The 26907-nt window shown below is 45.7% G+C and overlaps 1 protein-coding gene across 4 annotated transcripts; it reads left to right on the top strand.

The window, feature by feature from the left end:
* Window positions 1–2098: 2098 nt before the first annotated feature.
* On the top strand, window positions 2099–26907 carry MAP3K8 (mitogen-activated protein kinase kinase kinase 8). 4 transcript variants are annotated; one of them, XM_042945223.1, is made up of 10 exons: window positions 2719–2893; window positions 3025–3399; window positions 5364–5455; window positions 7194–7552; window positions 14671–14838; window positions 17392–17653; window positions 19311–19417; window positions 23779–23931; window positions 24567–24813; window positions 25777–26907. In XM_042945223.1, the coding sequence occupies exons 4-10, from the start codon at window positions 7217–7219 to the stop codon at window positions 25905–25907; spliced, it is 1404 nt and encodes a 467-aa protein (XP_042801157.1). In that variant the 5' UTR covers window positions 2719–2893; window positions 3025–3399; window positions 5364–5455; window positions 7194–7216; the 3' UTR covers window positions 25908–26907. The 4 variants fall into 4 exon arrangements, with proteins under 4 accessions (XP_042801155.1, XP_042801158.1, XP_042801157.1 ...); XM_042945221.1 differs by lacking the exons at window positions 2719–2893; window positions 3025–3399 and adding an exon at window positions 2099–2441; XM_042945222.1 differs by lacking the exon at window positions 3025–3399.

The raw sequence follows: 26907 nt of genomic DNA, 5'->3' as shown, positions 1-26907 counted from the left end.
AAAAAAAAAAAAAAAAAAAATTCTTATTTTTAATAGAATACTTCCTCTCAATTCACCCCACCAGAGGAAATGTACCATCCTAGAAGTCATTAACAGCCAATCAGAACCTTCTGGAGCAGCCATTTCACGGGCTCCTTAAAATGCAGCTGTATTTGGGAGTCTTCTTTGTAGGAAGTACAAGGCTAATACTTAGTTCCCAGAAGATGAGGTGTGGTTTTAATGAGCTCATTCAAAGGGTGGAGGCGGGAGTGGTTCCATGTTTCTATTTTTAAAATGCTTATAAAGATCATCCCTTGCTGCTCAAAGACAACAGATGAGGGAGAGACATCTTTCACGTTCCCACTGGAGATAACAATCGCGTCAACCGTTCCCAGAGAAAAAGCTAGAGAGCAGTTTCTACTTCGGTTTCTGCACACGTTGTCTCCCCAGAGTCACAGCAGCGAAGTCGGTCCCTCCCTCCAAGAGCAGAAAAGCCCGGTCGTCCAGAAGGGCTTCTCCTTCCTGCGCCGGGGACCCCTTCACTGCCCGGGACCACCTGGACAGTTCCAGAGGTTCGCATACATCCCGCATCATTCATGTCACAGCACTGCAGTAGCTAAAATAATGGGGGGGGGGGGGGGGGAGGTTAGTGACGAGTCAATCAGTCCTGCCCGTTTTATTTGCTAGCTGGGCTTATTTTTACTGATGGGCTCAGCTACTTGTCAATCACTTTATCAGCCTCGTCCCTGCCTGACCGGAAGCACAAAGAGATTATAGGAGTCAAGGCCCTACAAAGAGGGCCGTGCTTCCCACCTAAGCAGGCCTAGGTCCATCAGCAATTTTCACACGACTTCTTTGGATCGGAACAGCAACTCACTTTCCACAGAAGAAACATGGAAAACTCTAGAGCGGGTCCGATGCAGTTTTGAAACCGCGGGGGTAGAATGAGTGTGGGGCCTGGAGAGGACAGGGCGTGGACTCAAAGTCGTGGGGCGTTTGAATCTGGGCTACGCCCGGGACCCCCAACGTCCAGGTCTGTAAGACCTAGAGAATTCCTACCTTACATTCTCTCTCTTTCTCTGGTATGTCTTGCAGAATATCTAGCTGATAGTAGGTGCTTGATACTAGGGAAGTATTGAGGGACGAGAAGGTGGTGAGTTGCAACTCAGGTACTGTGAAAGGCCGGCAAAGTGGATTTCGTGGACAGAGGCGCTATTTTCCCTGGAACTCGCTTCCCGCTTCCCCTGGAGGAAACGCTTTCCCCTCGAGAAGGAAGAATGCTACAAACAAACTTTGATCTTTCCAAGCTGTGCAGAAAACCCCAGACTTGCAGCCGGGGTTAGGAGGTGGAGAGGAGTACAGGTATATTTCTTAATGGGACGGTGCCACCAAATGCCCAGTTCCAAGACTGCCGAGAACAAGACCAGGTTTTGCTGGCGGGGTACACTGCCCCTCTCCGGGTGCTCCTTCGCCACGTTCTCGCCCACCTGTCGCCAACCTCTCCCAAACCTTTAAACGGGAGGCCTTGCGTGCGAACTACTACGGATCACGGCACTCATTGTAAGTGGACGTGAACCGAAACCTGGCCGGGAATGCCGCGCTACCCGCAATGGGGTGCACGGACCCGGTTCTGAGAGAAAGAAATCCAGAAGCCCACCTCGGCTCAGTCCTCCCGGAACGTGGGAATGGGCGCAGGGAAGGGGTGGGGCCGCTCGCCCACCCCGCCGCGGCCTGGGATTCCGGGGTAGCGCGGACGGCTGGAGCACGCTAGGAAATACGATCTTCTTTCCGGGACTAGGAAGGGGTGCAGTGACACGGCCGCGGGGCATCTTACGCCACCAGGTGGTCGGGTCCCCAGCCCGAGGGAAAATCCCTAGGTGTCGCAGGCCACCATCGGGAGCCGCGGCTACAGTCCGGGATTGCGGGGGTGGGGGGGGGTGAGGGTAGCGCTCCCCAGGTGGCGTGGCGAGTCCCAACTCCAGTAATCCGCCAGCGCCCCTCCCCTCGCGGCGCTCCGCTCCTCCCTAGTCCCGCCTTCCGCTCCGCCCGGGCGCCCCGAGGACAAACGGGGCGAGGGGAGGGGGGGGGGACGGAATTTCCCAGAGCGGGGGCTCCGGCTTCCCCGCAACGCGGCAGTCTCTTTCTGTTTACGGAGTGAAAGGGGAAATGGAAAAGGCGGGGAGGCGGCGGCTGGCGTCCGCTGCACCGCCCCTCCGCCGGCTCAGACGCCGTGAGTCAGGGGCCGACGAGGGCGGCCAGGACGTGCGGCCTGAGCTGGCGGCCCCGCGCTCACTGGTACGCTCGGCTCCGGACGACGCGCCACGCTCTGGGGCCGATCGCCCTGGCTCCGGCGTCTGCTGCCGCCGGATCTGGCTGCCCCTGCGCGCCCGACTCCGGGGGGCCGGCCACCAGCGGCGCACCGAGCCGTCGTGGGGCCGCGGCTGCAGCTCTCCGTCCGCCAGGTAACCCTGCATTCGGGGGCTTCCGGGGGGGGGGGGTCTTTGTGGTCGCAGCCCTCCTGGTGGCGCGCCCCCCCCCCCACCTCCGACTGGGGGGCAAACTGCGGGGCTCTGGGAGGTGGGGGCGTGGCCGCCGCCCGCGCTGCTGCGCTTCCGCGGTTCGCGCGTCCCGGCTGCAGCCGGCACAGCTGGAAAGCACCTTGCGCAAGGGTCTCACGGGGTGCAGACTCCGACTCCTCCCCCTTCCTCCTCCTTCCCGGATCCCTAGCGCGCGAGCAGGGTAGGTCCGAGCAGTGCGCTGGGACGCAGAGACCCGCTGTCACCGCGCCTCCCGCTGCGTACGCCGCCCGGCCGGCCGCACTCTCCCCGCCGACCCCGGCGAGTGCGCTTCGGAGGCTGGAGACCCGGCAGCCGCCCGCCCAAATCGTGGGGGCTTTTATCATTTACAAGTCCTGGTAGGCTTCCCGGGCTTTGGAGAATAGGAGGAGGGGAGACGGGGTTGGCGGTTGGCGGAGCAGAGAACTTTTTGAATAGCTGAAACTTAATTTCGTGCTTATGTAACCCGGACGCTCTTCTGCGATTAAAGGGTCGTTGTAGCAGAACGTGAATGCTGGGCTTTTGGTCTAAGAGAGAGTGTTAAGGAAAAAGTTATTTCACGGATGTTTCCCGCTGGTCATGCGATATCAGAGCTCCGAAATTCTTCTGTGTCTGGGCGGAAAACGACGCTTAGAAAGAACGGCGTGCATAGGAATTGTCCCAAAAGTTGACAAGGAAGGCCAGGAGGTGTCTTTAAGAGAACGTCTATTTCACTTTCGGGAAGAGATTTTGGCACAGAATTAAGAAGTGCTCCTAATAAAAACAGGGAAAGAAACACTACTACAGTTGCATTAGGCGTCTGTAGCCTGAGTCTCACGTATTTGCCAAGTGGAGTATAATCTGATCCCAACTCTGATGGATTGAGGTTTGTATGCCTTACTTCCGGCAGATGGCCCTTTAGGACTTTTTCTTTCTTATAAGGCAAACTGGATAGTTGAGGTATCTAGAGGTTTGGAAGCAGATTGGCTGTGCTCGTCTACAGCTAGAATGTGTAATTCTGGGGCTTTTGGAGAAGATAGATATAATAAGGTGGGCCCCGAGGGGCAGTGTACCGAAAACTGGCAGAAAAATCTTTCGAGTGGGAGGTAACACAAGGTGTAATTATCCTTTGTTAGGCAGAGGCATATGCTGATAACCTTGGCCATTTTTCATTCACACTTGCTAGGGATTTCTCAACTTTTGTTTACATAAATAGAAGCAGCCAAGAGGGTAACGTTAATGCTTAGCATAGGATTTCCTCTTGCTGATTTCTGAAATAATTCAAAGCAAATAATTTGGGCTGTATCTGCCCATTTCTCCATATCTAAGATTGTTGTATTTGTCCACTCCGTTGACAGGTGGGGGCGTCATGAGGATTTTTATAGTAACCTCTGTGGGGGAGAGTCTTTATTGGTGAAATAGAATAGCTTCACAAGCCACGCTTTTTCTACATGGGTAGTCATCTGTAGAACTCCGAAATCATTAAGCGTGTTGTCTGCTTAATTAAGGCCTGAAAGTGCTGAGGCTTTAGCAGGGGCCTTTAGCAGGCTGCCGGGTCCTGGGGTTGCTGGGGTGCACTGATTTGCCTGGCAGGAGGCTGTGTTGCTAAGGAATTAGGCCTGGCTTCAGTGTCCTGCACTCCTCCGCCTCCCCTGCCCTCCCTTCTCTCCTTCCCCCTCTCCCTCTCCTCTGCTCCTCCTCTCTTCCTTCCCCCCTCCCTCATCAGGAAACTTAGGAGTGTGTGCACTCAAACCTCTTAGGCTTCGGGTATGAATGCTTGAGACTTTCTGCACAGTGTAAAAATCAAAACCTGTCTTTCCTCTCTGGATCATCTGACTTGTAAACTGCGTGGACTTTTTTTTCTCTTTCTTTCCTGAGTCACGTTGCTACTAGGAACTTTATTTTCTCTCCAGTCAGCCATTTGCTAAGTCCAGGAGCCTTGGAACTTTTCAAGCCAGCGGGGGTCCTCAGTCAGGCTGGTTTTGCTTTAACTTCCTTTTCTCAGTAAATTCTATGGGCTGAAACTGCAACTGAATGGCCCAACGAAATTAAAGGCGAATGTTCCTCCATTAACCTAAGAAATTCCTTTCGTAACTCAAGACTCCAAGAGCCTGCATCACAGTCTCTCTCAAAGACACAGGGAGGTCTCTGAGAGGAGCTCTCTAGATATAACTGGTGGTAACAGCTATCAAAGCATTTCAGAGGTTTCTACCTTTTTTTTTTTTTTTTTTTAACTTTGTCTCTTATTCTAGATACAGCCTTTAGAACCTAACCGTGGGGGCGCCTGGGTGGCTCAGTCGGTTGAGCGCCCGACTGTGACCGCTCGGGTCATGATCTCGCGATCCGTGGGTTCCAGCCCCGCGTCGGGCTCTGTGCTGACAGCTCAGAGCCTGGAGCCTGCTTCTCATTCTGTGTCTCCCTCTCTTCTCTTCACCTCCCCCACTCGCACTTTGTCTCTCCGTCTCAAGCTCTCTCTCTCTCAAAAATAAATAAGCATTAAAAAAAAAAAAAAGTGAGGGGCGCCTGGGTGGCGCAGTCGGTTAAGCGTCCGACTTCAGCCAGGTCACGATCTCACGATCTCGCGGTCTGTGAGTTCGAGCCCCGCGTCAGGCTCTGGGCTGATGGCTCGGAGCCTGGAGCCTGTTTCCGATTCTGTGTCTCCCTCTCTCTCTGCCCCTCCCCCGTTCATGCTCTGTCTCTCTCTGTCCCAAAAATAAAAATAAAAAAAAAAAAAAAAAAAAAAAAAGTGAAGAAGCCCCGGGGATTGGTAGCCACATCCCATTTACAGATAAGAAAGGCCCAAGCGTATCTGCAAAGCCAGGAGTCTGACTCAGTACTTCTTTTATGCAGGGACCAGCAACCACAGATGACAGAGCTTATTAACCGTGCAGCAGATACCTTGCACACCTGAACTTCTTTAAACCTCACAACCGCCCTATGAGGTAGGTGCTATTATGCTTCCATTTTGCAGATAGGGGAAGTAGAGGTGCAGAGTGGTTCAGGTGCTTGCCCAAGGTTGGGAGGCAGTGAAGGAGGCGCTGGGAGCCCATCCCCAGCAGTCTGAGCCAAGTGGAGCATCAGACTGCAGGGTGTGGGATTGCTCTCTGCCGACACAACTTGCGCAGCAGAAAATGGTCATGGAGTAAGTGACTAGCGACACCGGATTGCCTGGTTCTTTTCTCAAATGAAATTCACTCCGAGGCCCACGGTGGGTTCCTGTGTTGCAGGTGGGTCCCCGAGGTAGAACATTTCCTGGAGCTTTGTACTTGAGCTCCAGTTAGGTGGAGGCCCGTGGCTTTAGCATGGAGTGTTGAAGGTGTTAAACGGTTGTGCTTTTAAGAACCAGAAACATGGGGGCGCCTGGGTGGCTCAGTCAGTTGTGTCTGACTCTTGATTTGGGCCCAGGTCATGGTCTCGTGATCTCATAGTTCATGGGTTCGAGCCCAGCATCTGGCTCTGCGCTGACAGTCAGGAGCCTGCTTGGGATGCTCTCTTACTCCTTCTCTGGCTGCACCTCCCCTACTTGTGCTCTCTTCCTTGCTCTCTCTCTCTCTTTCTCAAAATAAATAAACCTAAAAAAATATTAAAAAAGAAAAAAGCCAGAAACATCTTTCAGAGAGGCTGTGCCTTCAGGAGCACAATAGTTCAGGGAGACATTCATGCCTCTGAATTCTCTTAGATGTCTTAAGTAAATCCTTTTATCTTTAATCCTCTGGCTAGAACGGAGTTGTTCTAAAATCCTGAGGAACAGCCTCTTTTTTTTTTTTTTTACCCTTGCTTTACCTTCTTTTTCTCATTTATGGATCCCGAGGTGTAGCCCTCGATTTGCATATAAGAACTGAAATACAATATTAGCAGGTATGTAGTTAGCTGGCCTTACCCGTGTCTTGCTTAGGACTGATTAGGCTTTGCAGGCCTCTCCATAACACCACAACTTCTAGAGGGTGATCAATCTAAGTATTAGATTAACTTTCTTGGGCCATTGAGATACACGCTTTGTGCCGTTAAGGAATTCTGGTCTCAAGAGGGGACGGCTGATTTCACAGGCTAAAAGAAATCTTCCCCTCTCTCACACTCCTGGCTGGTAGGATTTGAAGCTTGTGGTCCCCAGTCTACAGGAGCTGTTTAACTCATTTGCATCAGAATTATTCCTGAAACTTGACCTGTCACCATCAGCTTACTCACATTAGAATCCGTTTTACATGTTTTTGGCTCCAAGGCCTGAATTGTATTTGCCAAGTGAGCTCCTGAATTTGATAAAATTGTTCTTTTCCTTTAAAGTCACCCAAGGCTGGGAAGCCACAGAGATCTGTGCGGGGAGGGTTGGTCTCTTGGGGGAACGGTAGGGTTGGAAGCTGTCAAGGGCCAAGGGCCTTGGTATTTCCTGAAGGTTTGTTTCCAGTGGCTGTAGCTGATGCCACCAGTTCAGTGAGTGAGTGAGTAAGTAAGGAGTAAGCTCTCTGGATCTCAGGTTTCCCCTCTGTAAAGCGAACAGCTGGACTAAAGGTTATCTAAGGTCCCTTTCTTCACTGTCAACTTGAATTTACACTGTTGACACAGAGCCCTCCTTTCACCAACAGGCGCATGGAAGCCTGTTCCGGATCCTTTTATGTCCGTTTCCCATTGATCTTAAACGCAAATACAAACACCGTCACTAAGCGTTCGTGTTTTCTTTTGCAGACTCTCTAAAAAGCGTAACAGTGATGGAGTACATGAGCACTGGAAGTGACGATAAAGAAGAGATCGATTTATTAATTAAACACTTGAACGTGTCAGATGTCATAGACATTATGGAAAATCTTTACACGAGTGAAGAGCCAGCGGTTTATGAGCCCAGTCTGATGACCATGTGTCAAGACAGTAATCAAAATGAGGAGCGTTCAGAATCTCTGCTGCTCAGTGGCCAGGAGGTGCCTTGGTTGTCCTCCGTCAGATATGGCACCGTGGAGGATTTGCTTGCCTTTGCAAACCATATATCCAACACGGCAAAGCGTTTTTACGGACACCGACCACAGGAATCTGGAATTTTATTAAATATGGTATGTTTTTTCCCGATCGTTGAGTGCTGTGGGTTCAGCTTTGCTACGGCAGTTTCACTTAATGCAGAGGGGCATTTGAACCAGGGTTAGACTGGCTGCCAGGTATGACTTTTAAAAATGTGGTGTCCGTGAGAATCACCTCTGTGTTAAAGATGCAGGAAAGGTCTTCATGAGGAGTTCCACTTAAAGAACCTTTTCCATCTGTCCGTTGTACAAACAGGCCATTAAGAAGAACATATTTTAGGGGTGCCTGGGTGGCTCGGTCGGTTAAGCGGCCGACTTCGGCTCAGGTCATGATCTCACGGTCCGTGAGTTCGAGCCCCGCGTCGGGCTCTGTGCTGACTGCTCAGAGCCTGGAGCCTGTTTCAGATTCTGTGTCTCCCTCTCTCTCTGCCCCTCCCCTGTTCATGCTCTGTCTCTCTCTGTCTCAAAAATAAATAAATGTTAAAAAAAAAAAAAAATTAAAAAAAAAAAAAGAACATATTTTAACCTAACAATTCATTAGCAAGTTCATTCGTTAGTTAGGCAGAAGAAAAAGCCTTAATGAGAATCCTTCATCTGAGAGGGGGATGCAGACTTTAATTAATATTTTTGAAAGCTGAATTTTTTGCTCGTCTCTTGTCACATCTTGGGAATGTCCCGATGTTAATACTGGCTAACTTGAGTTCTTGCAGAAATGTAGTTTACAGGCCATAAATAGCTATCCACAGATTCACTCTCTTTAATTGGCAAAGTATGAATGACAAATGAAATACCTCCTTAGTCATACCAGGTATGCAAATAATCCAAAATGTTGTGACAGTACTTTGTCACAGAAGTTGATCAGATGATGTGTTTGGGTGGGTCTGGGATTCTGGCAGTCTTAGTGGGTCAGAGGTGAATATAGGTGCTGGGTAAAAGTCACTGAGTTTTTTAAAAAGGACAATTGGCAAAGGAGGAGGTAATAATGTGCAAAATGTGTATATTAATGAAAGTAACTCCTTTTCCTTTGGTGCATCTGTGTGGCAAAATGGATAATGTCGGGGGAAGGTCAGTGTTGAATGATTAGAGTCTGGACAAAGTACTTAATTATTTCGTTGTTGGGTTTTGCTTTCTTTCTTTTTTTTTTTTTTTGTTTCGTGTACTACATTCAATTAAAAAACAACACAGTAATTTAGGTCAGCTTTGTAGTATACTGTTTTGTTAGAAACCAGTCGTGTTCAGCTCTAGCTCAGTTTGGAGCAAGGTTACGTTTTGCATCCTTGCGTGACTTGTTTTGGTTCCAAGTTGTATGTAACAGTTGACGAAGTACTTTACCTTGATAATATTAGCTCTTCTTCTACATGGAGGTAATCCTCAGCTAGGAGCCCTACGTGTTTTCTTAACTAAAATATAGGTGGAGAGCTCTGGTTAAAAAGTACCTATAATGAGAAATAATCGTATGTTTTTTTAATCTACGCATATGTTAAGATGGGTATTTTAAAGGAACACATGCAGAATACACAAAATTCTTTTGCTTATAAATATGCAGAGACTTAGGAACATTTCCTCTGGTCCATCAGATTGATGAGAGATGGGCCATAGAAGTTCATTGGGGGTGTACAGAAAGGAATTCAGGAAAATTATAAAGAATACAAAGAAACAGCTTCTGGAAGGGTTTGAGTGGGGGGGGGGGGGGAGCCAATGCAGAAAAGGGGAGAAACAAAGACATTAAAAGGAAGTAGCAATTTTATCAGCAAAGGCTGAGAGTAGTATGTTGCCAGTCCCTGCCATGGGGCCCGTGCTCTATAAATGAACGGATGCTTATTCAGGAGAAAATTTAAGAATAGGACAGATGATAAAAGCAGGGACCTTTAAGACTTTAGAAAGCTTTTCAATTTAAAAATGATCAAGAACATAAAGCAAGGAGATTTAAAACTGGAGTAGAATAACAGAAGAACCTTAAAATCCACAGGAATGTAGACCAGGCCTCCCTGGGCAAATCAGCCCAGTGGTCGGTGGCTCTCGGGGCTGTGGTTGACTTTTCTGTCACTAAGCTTCAGAATCGGATACCTCCCATGACTGCTAGTAACCTATGCCAGGCCCGTGCTTTATAAATAATGGCTTAGGAATCGTGATTTGCAGTGCTTGGTCTTTGGCAGTCGGAGGCAAGATGAGGAAGGAGGGACAGCCGGCTTTTGACTCCCATTCATCCGCATGTGGTGCTCCCCTGGGAACCATCCCCTGGGTAAGACCTTTGTCTTCCTGTGGCCCTCCTCCTAATACCCTTATCAAAGCTTTTCCACTCGGGGCTTCATTTGCTGCTGTCTCTTTGCTTTAAAAAACGATAGCTAATTATCTAACAGCCAGATAGATTCCGAAGTCAAATTGATCTATGAAGTGCATCTACACATGGACCGAATGCTTTCCTTTCCAGGATTCATCCATTCATTCGCTAGACGTAGGTCAAATATCTACAGCGTATCAGGTACTTTTCCAGGTGCTATAGATCCAGTATGGAAGAATCTGTGCTCTCGGGTAGCTTACTGTCTGGTGAATGTGGGAGAAAAGTAAACAGGCAATTACAATGAATGCAGCGTGCTACTTCCCAGTACAACTACACCTTGATTGCAGTGGGGCTGCTCAGACGGGACGCCTTGACTTTGCATAGCCGTGAGGGTGGGGAGGGGGAAGAGACAATGCCAGACAGGCTTCTACAAGGAATTGGTGCCTGAGCTCTCGAGTTGGAGTCCTCCAGATAAAAGGGGATGGAGAGAGGAGGAGAGTGTTCCAGGTGTAGGGAATAGCACATACGAAAGCCCAGAGGCATGGAGACGTCGTGTGTTTCTGGCAACCAACAACAATAAAGCCCGTGGACTTTATTGACTGGGCGGAGGACCAGGAATTGCAAAAATATCCCCCAGCCTAGGCATCTAATTGGCCTGCACGCGTATGCAAGTGCGTGCTGTTTTTCTAAAAATAATATTCATAAAGATTCCACCCACGTCCAGCAGGACCTGGAGAAGAAGCTTTTGTAGACTAACCTGGGCATTGCTTTGTATGACAGTGCTGTGAGTTGTTTACACTCCAGACAATTCGTAACCGGAGTGGGGGATGAATAACCGAAAATGGGTTGCCACCACCAGACTCATTGGTGATTGTATGGGCGCTGCAGGGCCCCAGAGGGCTCGCTCTTGGCTTCTCAGGCCTGAAAAAACCCTTAAAGATACTTGAGTCAAGCCCTTTGTCTGATGCTGGAATCACCCCGGTCTATCCAATAATTGTTGGAACATTCTGGTCTGTGCCTGAAAATGTCCCGTGACGAAGAGTTGATCGCATACTGGGGCATTAAGTTTCATACTTAGCCCATTCCGATTGTAGGAAAGTCCTTCCTGCCTTCTAGAGAACTAAAATCCGTCTCTGAGTCCCCTTAGCCCTAGTCCTACTTTTCAGCCATAAAAAAGTGTATATGTTGGGTAGTGTGAGGGTGCAGGCCCATGAATGAAAGTGCCTGGGTGTGTATTTCAGCTCTGGCTTTAGCTCTGTGATTTGGGGCTAGTCATTACACCCCTCGATGGCTCAGTTGATTCATCTGTAAAATGGGCAGCATCGTAACACTTACTCTGGGGGGGTGTCGTGTGGGACAAACAACGAAGGCACGTGAGCTGTTTATGTATTGTGAGTGTTGAAAGGATGCCAGCTGTTGTCATGGCCGTTGTTGTCCACAGCTATTACTCTCCTTCCTTAGGACAGTCTTTCCTATATTTTATTTATTTATTTTTTTAACGTTTATTTATTTTTGAGAGAGAGAGAGAGAGACGGAACATGAGCCGGGGAGGGGCAGAGAGGGAGAGGAAGACACAGAATCCGAAGCAGGCTCCAGGCTCCGTGGCGCAGAGCCTGACATGGGGCTCGAACTCACGAACTGTGAGATCACGACCTGAGCCAAAGTCGGTTGCTTAACCGACTGAATCACCCAGGCGCCCCAGTCTTTCCAGTATTTTGAAACTTTAATGTTCCCCACATCTTCTCTCCTCCGTCCCAAACACTTCTCATTGTGCTACTTGTCTCTCACTGGATCATTAACTGTCGTTGTCACCTGGGCAGCACCTTCTGAACTCCAGCCTGGGTCAGTGCCTGTCTTACAGCCCAGAACCTGAATGTGGCAGTCCCTTTGTTGTGTGATCAGCAGAGTGGAAAAGAGCCAGCTTTGCCTGTGTTCCCCATAATATGCCTCTTCTAAGTTGTATTCGTGTTGTAGCAGCCATAAACACAGGCTCCCTACGGAGTTTATTCTTCTTAAAATACCTAAGAGTTTTTCTCAAGTCCTGCTGCTGGGTCCAGTATTGTTGAGCGTCACTGATCTGGAGAAGGAGATCCAAAGCGTGCTTATATGTCTGCGCTTAATGGTGGCTTTGGTAAGCTGAAGAACTGGCAAGAGATGAGCAGTGTGGACTTCCAGAAGATTATCTTGCAGGGACCCTAAAAGAAGAAGAAGGAAAAAAAAAAACATTGCAAACCCAAATAAGGGAAGGTCTAGGGCCAGGGGAAGAACCAGGGACTTTGCAGAACTACAGACTAGTTGGTGCTTGCGTATCACACTGTGTGTTTCGGGGTTTATCATCAAAGGAGAACCGGCCCTCGGAGGAGGGTCCCCAGAACATGCAAGATTGCAAAATAGGGCCGGAGGAACTTGGCGGTATTCCCTCTAAAGAGGCGAAGGCTAAGTGCTCAGTGACTTGTGAGTGCAGACTTTTAATAACTGGCTTTTGATCATGGCTTAGCTTTAATTCCAGTCTTCTAGAAGATCAGAGGCACGCAAGAGCTGTGGCTTTGGGGTCAGACAGACCTGAGTTCGAATGCTGACTCTGCCATTGCCTAGTGAGTTACTTAACCTCTTGAAACAGGTTTCCTTATCTGTAAAATGGGGATAAAAATCGTACTTACCTCACAGGATCGTTGTGAGCCTTTGATAAGGCCGCAGCACAGTGCCTGGTTTATAATTAGCACCCAACAGGGGCACCTGGGTGGCTCAGTCGGTTGGGCGTCCAACTTCAGCTCGGGTCATGATCTCACGGTCCGTGAGTTCGAGCCCCCTGTCAGGCTCTGTGCTGACAGCTCGGCGCCTGGAGCCTGCTTTGGATTCCGTGTCTGTCTGTCTCTCTCTCTCTCTCTCTCTCTCTCTCTCTCTCAAAAATAAACTTAAAAAAAATTTTTTTTAATTAATCACCCAACATACGGCTGCTGTTATTCTCCTTTATCCCTTGGATCAGGTTGGGTTATAACAAAGTTGGACAGAAGTAAAACTTCTACGAAGGTGAATGATACCCTGAAGTGGATAACTGGAGTCTAGGTGACGTGGGATATGTAAATATTTAATAACAAGAAAGAAGCAATAAGCATGTACAGTGGAGTGCTGTGGGTATGGTTCTGTCTAAATGTGGAAAGGGACTAAATTTATCACGTTCTTAGCGTGCTGTAAAAAGAGGCCTCCAGTCACTGGAGGTGAGACACTTCTCGAAAGGAGGTCATATTTCAAACGAGGCAAGTCTATGGGCTGTCGTAAGTATTCGTATTCGATTTCCTGCTGGGACTCCGTGCAGGAGCTGGCTCCGGGGAGTGCTCAGGAAATATTTCATTTTAAATTTAGTGACTTCACACTTCTTAGTATTGGAGCTGTCCTCTGCTTCGCTGCCTGACTAATAGCACACGCATCTGTTGGGGGGAGGGGGGGGTGCAGCTAAGATAGGCGGTAATGGAGACGGAATGAATAACCCTGGGATTATTAGAACTATTCCCGCAGCAGTGACCTTACGACAGGCCCACGCATCTGCACATGAATCAGGTGTTCATTCTTTTCCCATGTGGTCCACGTTCCCCTTTGGCCTCTTCTGCACTTGAAATAACTTAATGTCACGACAGTTTCATAGTTCCTGAATTCTTAAACTGAAGTCCTAATACTGCTAATTGCAGTGAGGAAAAATTTGTATTTTTGAGACCGTTTATCCCTTGAAAGAATATTTGAAACCTGTTTTAGGCATGTGCTCCAGGTCATAATTCCCGTGGACTATCTTATTACTTTGTTTTCATTATACTTATAATTATTTCCCCTTGTAATTTTTTGCTCTCTTACAATTGAGATATTCTTGATGTGCAGCAAAATACAGAGACCTTAATTGTCCAGTTTGTTGAGTTTTGACAAAAGCACATACCCTTGCAGTCCACACTGCTACCAGGATGCAATTCTTTTATTTATTTTTTTAAGTTTATTTATTTATTTTGAGAAAGAGGGAGAGCGCAAGTTAGGGAGGGGCAGAGAGAGAGAGAAAATCCCAAGCAAGCTCTGCACTGTCAGCTTAGAGCCTGACCCGGGGCTCGAACCCACGAACTGAGATCACGACCAGAGCTGAAATCAAGAGTTGGACCATTAACCAGCTGAGCCACCCAGGTGCCCCGGGATTCATCTCTTTTAATATTTGAATCGATTGGTTTTGAAACCTCCCAGTGTGTTTGCCTGCTCGGGAGCTCTTGGAGGTTAAGGGTCTCATAGCTGCCTCCTCACCACCGAACACAGTAGCCAGCACATAATCTGCGCTCAGTAAATTATTCAGTGGGCGAGTAGATGAGGGATAATTCTGCCCTTACTTTATTTACGCAGCACTGTCAACTCATAGCTCTGGCATACCACATTATTTTCCAGAATCCTCCACGATCACCAGTTGATTTCCACGCTCTCTCTGTATGCGTCATGTGTGAGTAATAGCTATGCGGACTAACAGGTTAGCACATTTTAATTGGAAGCAAGTCAACTTGCAGTCACAGCTTATATTTATGCAATCTTTATTTTCAGCCTTTCGGTCGCTGTAGTCATGCTCCCTTCGATAAATAATTTTTAAAGTTTTGTTTGACAATGAATTACTCACCAGTAGGTGGAAATACGATCAGGTCTGACCAGGGATGTGTTTCTGTTACATGCTTTCTCTGTCTTGCTGCAGCTCTAAATATAGTCTCTGTACACTGTTAGGATTACACAACAGTGACATTAATTTCAAACACTGCGTGGAGGAATGCAATCTAAAGTAACCAGTCTGAAGGGTGTGTCTTAGAAAAGGAGTTTGCTGAAGGTCTCACCCTCCCACCTTTTTTTGTTGTTGTTGTAGGTAATCACTCCGCAAAATGGACGCTATCAAATAGACTCTGATGTTCTCCTCATCCCTTGGAAGCTGACCTACAGGAATATTGGCTCTGATTTCATACCTCGGGGGGCGTTTGGAAAAGTATACTTAGCACAAGATATAAAGACTAAGAAAAGAATGGCCTGTAAATTGGTATGTACTTCATAACCAGACATCCTGTAAAATGGAGATAAAAATAGTACTTACTATTCGTATGTTCCTATGTTCGGCATTGTGGCTCTTACTCGTTTGCATTACTCAGAAGTTGTTACCATTTGACTGGATTTAATGTACGGGTGCCCTGTCCAAAGTCACCTTTTCTCTTTTTCTCTTCGTCTTTCTCTTTCTTTTTCATCCTCTTTTCCTTTTGCTGTCTCTTTTTTTTTTTTTTCCCTTTTGGATTTGCTTGCTGCCTGTGGCTGTTCAGCCCCTAACTCTGCTTAAGTGCATAGTTGGTTTTACTCTAGTTTGCCTTGATAAAAAAGAAAATGCCGCTGGCTTCTGTACCCGGCTTGGATATCATCATCCCTCTTGTGGTAGGGTGGAGTGGAGGGGAGCTATCCTGCAGGAGCAAATCTGTGTGCTGCTCCTTTAATCCCACCCACTGGGGAAGGGGCCAGGTAGGGAAGCAGAAGCTGGGCAAGCTGCCAGGCTTCTCAAGACTGTAGATTAAAGGGCTGAATTTAGGGGCCCCTGGGTGGCTCAGTCAGTTAAGTGTCTGACTTGGGCTCAGGTCGTGATCTCATAGTTCCTCAGTTCGAGCCCTGCATTGGGCTCTGTGCTGACAGCTCAGAGCCTGGAGCCTGCTTCAGATTCTGTGTCTCCCTCTCATTCTGTACCTCCCATTAATGCCCTGTCTCTCTCTCTCTCTCTCCCTCCCCCTCCCTCCCTCCTTCTCTCTCTTTCTCTCTCTCTCAAAAATAAATAGTAACTTAAAAGAAAATAAAAAATAATAAAGGGATGAACTTAAATAGGTCAATTCTTGTAAAGGTGCCATCACTTGTTATTAAACGGTCATTGCTGAGGTACCCCTGCTTTGGACATGTACCTGCCTAAGCTGGGCATGTATACACACCCCATGACCCAGCAATTCTGCTCCTATAGGTACACACCCCATAGGCATGTACACGTGGTCACCAAAAGCTGTGTACTAGAATTTTCATCAGAGCACTATTTGTAATAGTCCCAAACTGGGAAGTTTCTAGATGTTGCAGCATGGTCTCTTTATACAATGGGATGCTGTACAGTGAAGAGAACACATGATTTACACCTGTAGTAACGTAGACGAAACTCATAAACACATGTTAAGCCAAAACAGCCAGACAGCAATCTGCTCTGTGAGATTCCACTTCTATAAAGGCCCAAAATAGGCTAAATAGATCCATGCTGCTGGAAGTCAGGATAGTGGGTGCCCTTGGGAGGCAGTGACTGGCGGAGGTCAGGAAGGGGTTCCTGGGGTGCTGGTAGAGTTTTGCTTCTTGATCCAGGTGGTGGTTACATGGGTGTGTTCAGCTGAAAATTCGTTGAATTTGCTAGTTAACCAGTTTTGTGCTTTTTTGTATGTCTGGTTTACTTTAAAAGGTTTTTAGAAGTGCAGTAAATTGAAGTCACTTTTGATTTGTTGACTATGGCCTTAGTCTATGTTATTGTAATTAAAAGCTCACCAATATACTGGCCTCATTTATTCCTTCATAGAGATTTGCTAGAGTATCTGTTATCAAAAGAAAAAACGGAGGTGTTATCACAAGCCATTTGAAGGTTGCATTTAGAGGAGACGTGTCTCAGTTGTCTTAAAAGAATCTGGGGACATTTTAGAAAGAGCTTAGAACCAAAGTGCCCTGTTGTACAGTTTTGTCAGAAAAGGCATGAAAAAATACCTTTGTTGTTCTCAGAGTACTAACATTCAATTTTTAAACTCTATTTTTTTGTCTTAAGAACATACAGGGTGATTAACAACCCCTAGCAGATTCAAAAGAATGTAGATTGAAGAATGAGACCCCTTTGGTTGAGGCAGCTACTGTTAATGAGTTCTGTGTCTTTCCAAATGTCTGTGGACATGTGTATGTATAGCTTAAAAGTTTTTTACAAGTGGGAGCATAAAATATGTACTTTTGCATTTAGCTTTCTTTGTCTAACGCTAGATTTTGGAGACATTCCATTTCCATCTGCACTGAAAGATCTACTTTTTTCTTTATTAGTAACTTTATTTTCCATAGAATAGATGGCCAGTGCTAGAGCATGAGCTGTGGATCCAAAGACATCATATTATTTCGTGACAAGTTGAAATATTGATGCTAGAGCCTAAAAATCTAGGTGCCGTAGAAAGCGTATGTAAAATGGATGGGAAATTATCACCCTTTCGATTCAATCATGGATAATTCTTTGGTTGGATTGCTACATTTTAAATGAAAATAATACTTTATATGTTGTTATTTTCTTCTTGTGAATTGTACAAGTTTGTACGCTTTGACCACCTTCACCTATTTCCCCAAGCCCCCAGGCCCCGGCCATCACCTAAAGCGGACATAATGTAAATGCATGTTTGAAGTCAACATTATTTGAACTTGGCAGTATAATTTCATGCAGATCCTTGAGGGATCCTTGGGGGCATTTATTTGCCTTCTGGTTTGTGGGTTGACCTCTATTATAGATATTCTTTCACTGTCCTGGGTTGGTTAGCATCTTATTGGAGTTTCTGTGTCCTAGATCCCAGTAGATCAATTTAAGCCATCCGATGTGGAAATCCAGGCTTGCTTCCGGCATGAGAACATCGCCGAGTTATATGGCGCAGTCCTATGGGGTGAAACCGTGCACCTCTTCATGGAAGCAGGCGAGGGAGGGTCTGTCCTAGAGAAACTGGAGAGCTGTGGACCAATGAGAGAATTTGAAATTATTTGGGTGACAAAGCATGTTCTCAAGGGACTTGATTTTCTGCACTCAAAGAAAGTGATTCATCATGATATTAAACGTGAGTAACCTTTGCATGTGAACCTTTTAGCCTCTTAGATAGGAGGCAAATGGACTCCTCCTGTCTTTAATCCAAAGATCCTCAGTGGAGGGGAGGACAGCTGCCCTGGAGCACTTTTCACTGTCCTCCCCTGCACTCCTGAAACGTTTTAGAACCCAATAGGGTCACTAAAGCTTTCAAAGTCATAAGGAAGGAGGATTATCCAGTTGTGGAAGATTAGAGCCACACATCTGTTGAGTCCTGGCTATGCCCTTGTTAATAAGGCTTTCAAAAATAGTAATTTACTTTAAACACACACAGAGTCCAGTCGTTTTTGGGAAACAAATGGCTTTTTAATTTTGAACACCGTTTTGCCAATAATTCATTAAACAGGCCTTCGCTGACTGCTTTCTAGGGGTAAGAGATGGTGGGAAATATAACACAGAGACCCACTGTAAATCCTTAATATTTAATGCTAAATTGCACTAGTGAAACTATTACTTTAACAAAAAATGGGTATTTTACTTCTTCATTTTAGGAAAGTGGCATGATAATCATATGCTTATATCTTAGAATTTGAAAGCCAAGCTCGTAAGCATTATATTTTTCCAGCTTTATTGAGATCTAATTAACATATAACATTGTGTAAGTTTAAGGTATGTGATGTAATGATTTGATGTATGTGTATATTGCAAAATGATTAACACAATGAGATTAGTTAATACATCCATCACCTCACAGAGTTATAATTTGTGTGTGTGCGTGTGGTGAGAACTTTTAAAATTGACTTGGGGTGCCTGGGTGGCTCAGCTGGTTAAGCATCCCGCTTTGACTCAGGTCATGATCTCGCATTTGTGGGTTTGAGGCCTGCATCGGGCTCTGTGCTGACAGTTCTGAGCCTGGAATCTGTTTCAGATTCTGTGTCTCCCTTTCTCTCTGCCCCTCCCCTACTTGCGCACGCTCTCTCTCTCTCAAAAAATAAAACTAAAAAAAATTTTTTTGATCGACTCAGCAACATTTAAATATATAATACAGTATTATTAACTATAGTCACCCACGGTGTATATTTTACCCCCCAAACTGGTTCATTTTACCACTGCAGTTTTGTGCACTTTGACCACCTTCACCCATTTCCCCGAACCCCCAGCCCCTGGCCATCACGATCTGTTGTCTATTTCTATGAGTTTAGTTGTTTTGAGATTGCACATACTAGTGGGATTCATACAGCTTTCATCTTTCTCTGTCTGACTTATTTCAGTCATTGCACTTGGATCTTCAAGGTTCTTCCATGTTGTTGTGAAAGGCAGGATTTCATTCTTTTTTATGGCCGAGTAACGTTCTATTATATTGCATATACACACATATCATATTTTCTTTATCCACTCATCCATCATGTACCCTTAAATCGTTTCCATGACTTGGCCATTGTATCTTGAGCATTATTAGTGTGTGCAACCATTTACACCCACATCGACTGCGTTCTTGGCATATCTGAAGCGATTTTCACTTAAATTCTCACCCAGATTTATCCTGCTCTTTTGAGTATAATATGATCATCCTGGTAGGGGAGCGCATTTTAGTCTATTCTGATTTGGGACTCACTGTTTTGGATGATGTTTTTATTTTATTTATGGGTATATAGACAATTTGATACTAAAAAATTGTCTTCTTCTTATAGCTAGCAACATTGTTTTCATGTCCACAAAAGCCGTTTTGGTGGATTTTGGCCTAAGTGTTCAAATGACTGAAGATATCTATTTTCCTAAGGACCTCCGTGGAACAGAGGTAATTCTATTCCCCCAGGGATGGTCGATGTCTTTTTAAGAGTAAAAATAAAAAATGTTCTAGCGTTCTTGCAGAAAGGACGGAAAAGGGAGTGAAAAACCATTGCATCAAATAGGATTATCACTGGAGCATATTTAGTGAGCACTTGCTCTGTGCCAAGTACTAATTTTAGCATTTTAAATGAATTATATTATTTAATCCTTATAACAAATTACCTCGTTATTGGTAAATATTGTTCTCGTAGGCAAACACTATTAGGATTCCCATTTTACAATAAGGGAATATGCTTGGAGGGGTTAAAATAAAGGGCCCAAAGTTACTCAGCAAGTGACAGATCCGGTACTTAAACCAATTTTTTTCGGAGCCTAAATATCGTCACTTTTTACGATAACTAATATATATATATATACAGTCTCAGTGTAACTTGTATTACCGTCTTGGTTCAAGTATAGCCATAACTGACGTAGTTACTAATAGTATATATTGAGGACCAACCACATTTTAGGCTTACCTTTCATTCTAGAGAACCTGTAATGAATCTCAAATTTATTATAGCGCAAATAAATTGTATTCGAAGATCCAAACTAGCTATAATTAAGTCAGTGGTCAAGCAAAAGCAAAACCAAACCACAGCCATTTCTGGATGTAAATGAGATGCATGCATGAGCTTTCAGCTAACGTATTTAATTTAACGTACGCATGATTAGGCTGAACAGTTGATTCGTATAACAAGCGTCTGTTGAGCATAGCTATGTGTCAGGCTGTTGTAGGTATCAGGGATGGACCACTGGACAAGGCCAGCAGGGACCATGCCTTTGGTGGTATTTCAGCAGCCCCCACTCTTTGGTGAAGGGACCTGTTTTAAAGTTACCCGAATTCTTCAAAAAGCAACAGTTTAGTTCATAGTAGACTATGATGGGCGTGGGGTTGGATGCAAATGGTAAGGTAAATGGGTATGGAAGCCTCCTCTCTGGTTCGTGTCCACCACGGTAGGGTGCTTAACTAGTAGAGCCTCCCAGCCCCAGGTTCTCTCCCTGCTGAAAATGTCCCCAGCAAATGGGGAGAGGGCCCTTGGCTGCACCTTTACCTTAAGATCACCGGGTCAGTCTTGGTGTTCAATCAGATGACAACCGTTAGTCCAGCTGGTAGGCGCAGCGCACTGAACCCAACCGCGGTATAAAAACAAGCAGGCAGACTTCATCTTAAACCAAGATTGTGGGAGCTTTTTCGTAACTCTCTCAAAGCAAAGACTTCTCCTGGGCAGCAGCAGAAATTGCTGATAGTACTGAAGTTATTCCGGAAAATACTTGAGAAACGATCCTTGATAAGTTGTCTGTGAGCAGAGTAATATTTAGAAGAGAAAACTGTAAACTTCTTTAAAAGAATATTTTAGTCCCCAGATCTTAAGAACACTTCACCAGAGCACAAAATTTAATTAAGACTTAATGCTTACGACATGTTTTTTTTGGGAAATGTTTCAGCATATTTTGGCATTAGTCAGAAGTTCAGATACGTGACATTCTACCCTTTTTCCTGGAGTCGGTTTGAGAAACAAACTATTTATGGTATTATAGATAGAAAATACCTTTCTCTTCCCGGCAGTGTGATCAAATTGAACATTTTGCAATGGCTGGAGGAAGATATGTCTTCTCTGGGATTCTCTAGCAGACAGAGTGTGTGTGCTTGGATGTGAGATAATGGCATAGCGTTTGCTCTTAAATAGTATTTGGATTGAGTTATTTTCAGCAAATGTAAATTGCTTTTTACAGAGTGCTCAACTGACTTTAATGTCCAGAGTTATCAACTTTCTTCAAATCAGCCTATCTGCATTTACTATCTGTGTATGGTACTCACAAGTCAAAATTTGATGAGTAAGGTGGTAAAGTCACCATTAAAAGCTTTTAGCAAGACTCTTCATCTTTAAAGAGTCAATAAGATGTCATTTGCCAAAGTCAACTGAGCAGAGTTACTTTCCATTAGAACTTGATCACTTGGGGGTGGGGGGGCGGGGTGCCTGGGTGCCTCAGTTGATTAAACATCTGACTTCAACTCAGGTGATGATCTCATGGTTTGTGGGTTCGAGCCCCACATTGGGCTCTGTGCTGACAGCTCAGAGCCTGGGGCCTGTGCTTTGGATTCTGTGTCTCCCTCTCTCTCTGCCCCTCCCCCACTCATGCTCTGTCTCTCAAAAATAAACATTAAAAATTTAAAAAAAAAAACAAAAAAAAAAAGGAACTTGGATTACTTGGCTACTGCATAGCCAGAGGTGATTTCTGATCCCTGCTGTGTAACTCACGAGTGCAAACACTGGTCACCTGTCTTTGATCTCTCTCCCAGCATTCAGATTCGGAACAGGGCTAATCTGGCATATGTTCAATCTATTGTTTTTTAATTACATGGCAGAGAGAAAGAATAAATAATGAATGCAAATAGCTAATTGGAACAACTTTTATAGCATGGTTCTTTTTTAAAAGTTCTTATTTCCTTCTGAGTCTGTGTTTGGTCTTACTTGATAGAGGTTAACACATTAATCATCACGCGCACGCACACACACACACACACTTTGCACAGTCTCTTTCTGTTTCTGATACACGTGTTGAGAGGTGAAGCCTTGACCCCCAACCGACAGGTTCCCTTGCTCTAGTGCCCCAGGCCTGAGGGGGTGCAGGTCTCCGAGAGCCTTCCGTGGTTCCCACTGGGCCTGTTTCATGCTTGCCGTCGGCCAGCCTGAAGAGTTCTCGAACGCCATGCCCTGCCGCTCTCACTCTCCTAGAGCTTGAGGAAGCAGGAGCTCTGAGCCACGGAACTCTGGGGGACCTGCCCGGCGCGGGCAGCGGTCAGGTCGCCAGGTGGGTGGGACGCTGCATCCCCAAATCCACCACTGACAGCCTCCAGAGCTGACGTTGCCCACGCCAAGGGGCCATAGGTGGCCTGATCTTTGCCTAGGAGAGCAAGCCAGCAGGGAGGAGACGATCATCCTCCATTGACAGCTAAGCCTTCCCGCTGCATCTGTCGTTTCGCTTTGTGATGATATTTAGTAAGAAAGTCTGTTGGGATGCAAAGGTGGTGCCTTTACTTTAGGAAATGCTTGAGAACAGGGAGCTCAGTGTAGCCTGTTTGGTGAGACAGACAGAATGAGCAAGGGAGGCCAGGAAGTGTGTTGTAGGATACTGTTCAGGATGGTTAGGATGGGGAAACTGGGAAATTTCCCCAGTTTTTGTAAGCCAGTTGTTTTACTTATTAACTCTGAAGTATATTCCAGGAACACTTACCCCTTTCTCCATATTCAAATGATGGACAGCATGAAAATTTCTTAATGCTAAATATGGATATTTACTCTATATTTATGTCTGTACCAGCCATAAATATGGATCATTGGCTACGAGTGTTTGCTCTCTTTCTTTCTTTTTTAAGTTGAGAAGCAAAGCTTCTTAGAGAAACTGTTTCTGAAACTAGCCCCACTTTTCCAGCATGAAACCAAATAGAACTTACAGAGTGATAAAATGTCACACCTTTAATATTTAGTCACCGGCTACCTCGTAGGTAGAAATAAGAAGTAGTTCACGTAGGGGCACCTGGGTGGCTCAGTCGGTTAAATGTCCAACTTTGACTTAGGTCATGATCTCACAGTTCGTGGGTTTGAGCCCCGCGTCGGGCTCTGTGCTGACAGCTCAGAGCCTGGAACCTGTTTCGGATTCTGTGTGTCAATCTCTCTCTCTCTCTCTCTCTCTCTCTTTCTCTGCCCCTCTCCTGCTTGTGCTCTCTCTCTCTCTCTCTCTCTCTTAAAAATAAATAAACATTAAAAAAAGAAGAAGAAAAAGTAGTTCATATCAATGACAGGACCACTTTTACAACATTACATGCTATTTTAAGTTTCTCTCTCCCGTGTGATGGGTGTTAATACCCTAGGTATTTCTGCTACCTTTTATTACTGCAGATCATTAGAGGGTCGGCAGTTTAATGACAAACATGAAGTGAAAAAGTGGATCTGTAGTATCCATTTAAATATGCAAGGAATTGGTGTTTTAATAGAACAATTAAACCAAGGTGGGTGCCTTCCAGAACCTTGGCGAGTGGGTGTCCCAGGTGGGTCCTTGGCTGCCGCGTGTTCAGTATGTTCAAAAGCGGTGCTTTTCATTATGCTGCAGAGACATCTCGGGCCAAATTTGCTGGCTCCCCGAGGGTGTCTGTGTCACTCTCCCTAGCGTCAGGGAACACAGCAGTGACACAGTCTTTTGAAGGACTGAAGCGTGCAATAAATACGGTAAAGCTGGGGGAGCTAGCTTCCAGAACTGGCTAAGGGAAATGGACCCCCAGACAAATGGAGGGAGTCAGACTGATGTTTTCTGCTTCTTTTTTAGATTTATATGAGCCCAGAGGTGATCCTATGCAGAGGTCATTCAACCAAAGCAGACATCTACAGCCTGGGGGCCACACTCATCCACATGCAGACAGGCACCCCGCCCTGGGTGAAGCGCTACCCTCGCTCTGCCTATCCCTCCTACCTGTACATAGTAAGTAGAGGGTCAACCAGGGCTGGGGGCGCAGGGGAGTTTTGCCCGCTCGGGAGAGCCGCCGTCCCTCCTGTAGCCCACCCTAGGGGAAGTTGTGAACTGGTGACCCATGAGACGGAACTGGAAAGTTCTTCCCGTGTGGAGCAGAATCCCATTCCTGCAGAGAATGCATTGCTGGGAATTTAATAAAATCTGCACTGGGCGTCAGTTGCATGCTATTCTGTTATACGTGTCATCCTACAATGCCACTTAGCACCGTCCGAGTAGCATACATCTCCGAGCCAAAGAAGCTGTGTCTGTTCTTTGTCCACTTTCAGAAAAGACATGTTAGATTATAGATCCCCAAGGCAGCCTGGCACATAGCGAACCCTGCAACTTCCATTTTACCATCGAGAGAGAGCAGATACGTCCCCGTTATGGCACGGTGACCCTTGAACATCGTTAACCCACAGAATTCGTTTAATTTGGGGGCTCTTAAGACATGCCGGGCAAACGTGGTTAAGACAGGACCGTAATGGTGCGGGGCGTGCGGTGGGAGGCAAAACGACTTTCCAGGTCCTGGTAACTGGAACGCTTTTCCTGTTGAGGGTGTATTTTCGTACTACTGGTGCTTAAGAGAGCTTGTTTGTTGCTAGATCCACAAGCAGGCGCCTCCGCTGGAAGATATTGCAGATGATTGCAGTCCCAGCATGAGAGAGTTGATAGAGGCCGCCTTGGAGAGGAACCCCAATCACCGCCCGAGGGCAGCAGACCTGTTAAAACACGACGCCCTGAACCCCCCCAGAGAGGACCAGCCGCGCTGTCAGAGTCTGGACTCCGCCCTCCTTGAGCGGAAGAGGCTGCTGAGCAGGAAGGAGTTGGAACTTCCAGAGAACATTGCTGGTAGGGACACCCTCCTGTGCCCGATGCCCCCCTGCTTCCCTTCTTTTTCTGTCTGCATCAGACTTCTGATGGAGTGCACGAAAGCACTCAGAAACAAAAAACTGGAGTGACTTCTCGAGTGCCATAGAGTTGTTTGAGAAATTTAAGCAAGAAGTTTAGCAAAAGCATTTAAAAAAACAAAAATTGGCTAATCGACCAGCAAATCAGGGCATGGTTCAGTGCAAATGCAGGTAGCCGCAGTCCTTGAGAACTGCCTCTGACTTGCTTTTTTTGCAATAGGGAGTATCATGTGCCTTTAAAAACGGATCGAGCAGGGCAGTTTTGCTGTTGGTTCTGAACAGACTTTTATTTAATTCGGTTACAGTAAAGCCACATCAGTCCTTGGTTGGAAACATCAAGATAAAATACTGAGTCTGAAGTCAACTTGCATTTTTGTCTTCCTCTGCCTAAAACCTCTTTGCCAGCTATGAATCTTTCCCACTTAGGAAAGTCAGTATGCATTCCAGGAACACTGAACATGCACGGAGAGTGTTTCTATTTTTATTATTAAAATCTGTGGCATTCTTAATCCATTTAGGTCCAAACCCAGATATCAAGCCTGGAATGTTTATTTGCATTTCATTGTCTTCTTGTCTGACTTTACTGTATTTAAAGAGAACCATCTGGGGCATTGGAAAATACGCCAGAATTTCTATCTAATTTCTTGTCATCGGTGACTTTTTTTCGAACCCTTTTGTCTGTGTCATATTACAGAAACTAGCCCATAATGTTCAACTCTAAGTCTGTCATTTTTTAATAAAACCATAGCTCAAACACTTATTTCACTAAGACCAAAGTTTCCTCGTACCCCCCCCCCCCCCCAGCCCTGCACTCCCCCCCTCCCCAGCCGGAAGGAACAGGTATTTATTATTGAACATGTCACCTGATCATTTATTTTATTTTTTTCAATGTTTTCCTTTTCAGATTCTTCATGCACAGGAAGCACTGAGGAATCAGAGATGCTAAAGAGACAGCGTTCCCTCTACATAGACCTTGGGGCCCTGGCTGGCTATTTCAACTTTGTACGGGGTCCGCCAACACTAGAATATGGCTGACTGATGTTATCATTTTCTCTAAATAATCAAGACTCAGCGTTGGTCTCCTGGAAGCTGGTCCTGCTGAGTCTACACTGGGGCTCTGGATAACGAACTGTGCCATTTGTTAGCTTGGCCCTGTGGGCTCCCATGACTCATGAATGTGACTCCACATGGCTCCCATGGGTTTGATGTGTGAAGCCGCCCTGGTAGCTGCCAGGTCTAAAAGTTCTCATTTCTCAGATGGTATGACTCAAAGGGAGCTGAGGGTTCATGGCAGGATCGTTTCTAGTGACTGATTCCATTCACTGTGCACTTTGCTCACCATTTACAAAATACCAACCACAAGGATAATGTGTTAGCCTGAAATTACCATTCTTGGTTCTGATTTAAGTACGGGAACTTCATTTAACTCAGAATAGTTGGCTTGTATATATGGGTGTATATTATAACTCCTCGAGCCTTTGTGGGTAGATTCTAGTATAAATTAAAGTCGTCATATTTTGGGTGAATAGAACAACTTGAATCTTCTAGCAATAAGCTGAACTGGTGTCTCAAAAATGGCTCCTTGTTCAGGAGCCATCTGACAGAAGCCACTAGTGACAGGTTCTGTTATGTTCCTATGGAAACATTTTGTACTGTATATGCTATGCTTAAAACATTTAAAACATGGTGTTTTGAATGTGGATAAAACTGTGTTAAACCACATAATTTCTGTACATCCCAAAGGATGAGAACGTGACCTTTAAGGAAAATGAACTTTTCTAAATTCTTAATGATGCTACTTTTGTAACTCTCCTGAACACTTCCTCGTAAGCATTTGTATATTAAAATAGCATACTGTGTATGTTTTATATCAAATGCCTTCATGAATCTTTCTTACACATACACATATTTTTAACATTGTAATTACGTCAGTATTCCTACCTAAAGTACGTTTTTACACCAGGCAAATGAAACCGGCACTTTTATCCAGCGTGATTGGTCAAATCAACTGAATAAACTCAGTATTTTGCCTTAA

The sequence above is a fragment of the Panthera leo genome, chromosome B4 (genome assembly GCF_018350215.1).
Source record: "Panthera leo isolate Ple1 chromosome B4, P.leo_Ple1_pat1.1, whole genome shotgun sequence".
NCBI lineage: Eukaryota > Metazoa > Chordata > Mammalia > Carnivora > Felidae > Panthera > Panthera leo.
Note: the sequence above shows the minus strand (reverse complement) of the source record. Positions and strands in the feature narration are given on the sequence as shown.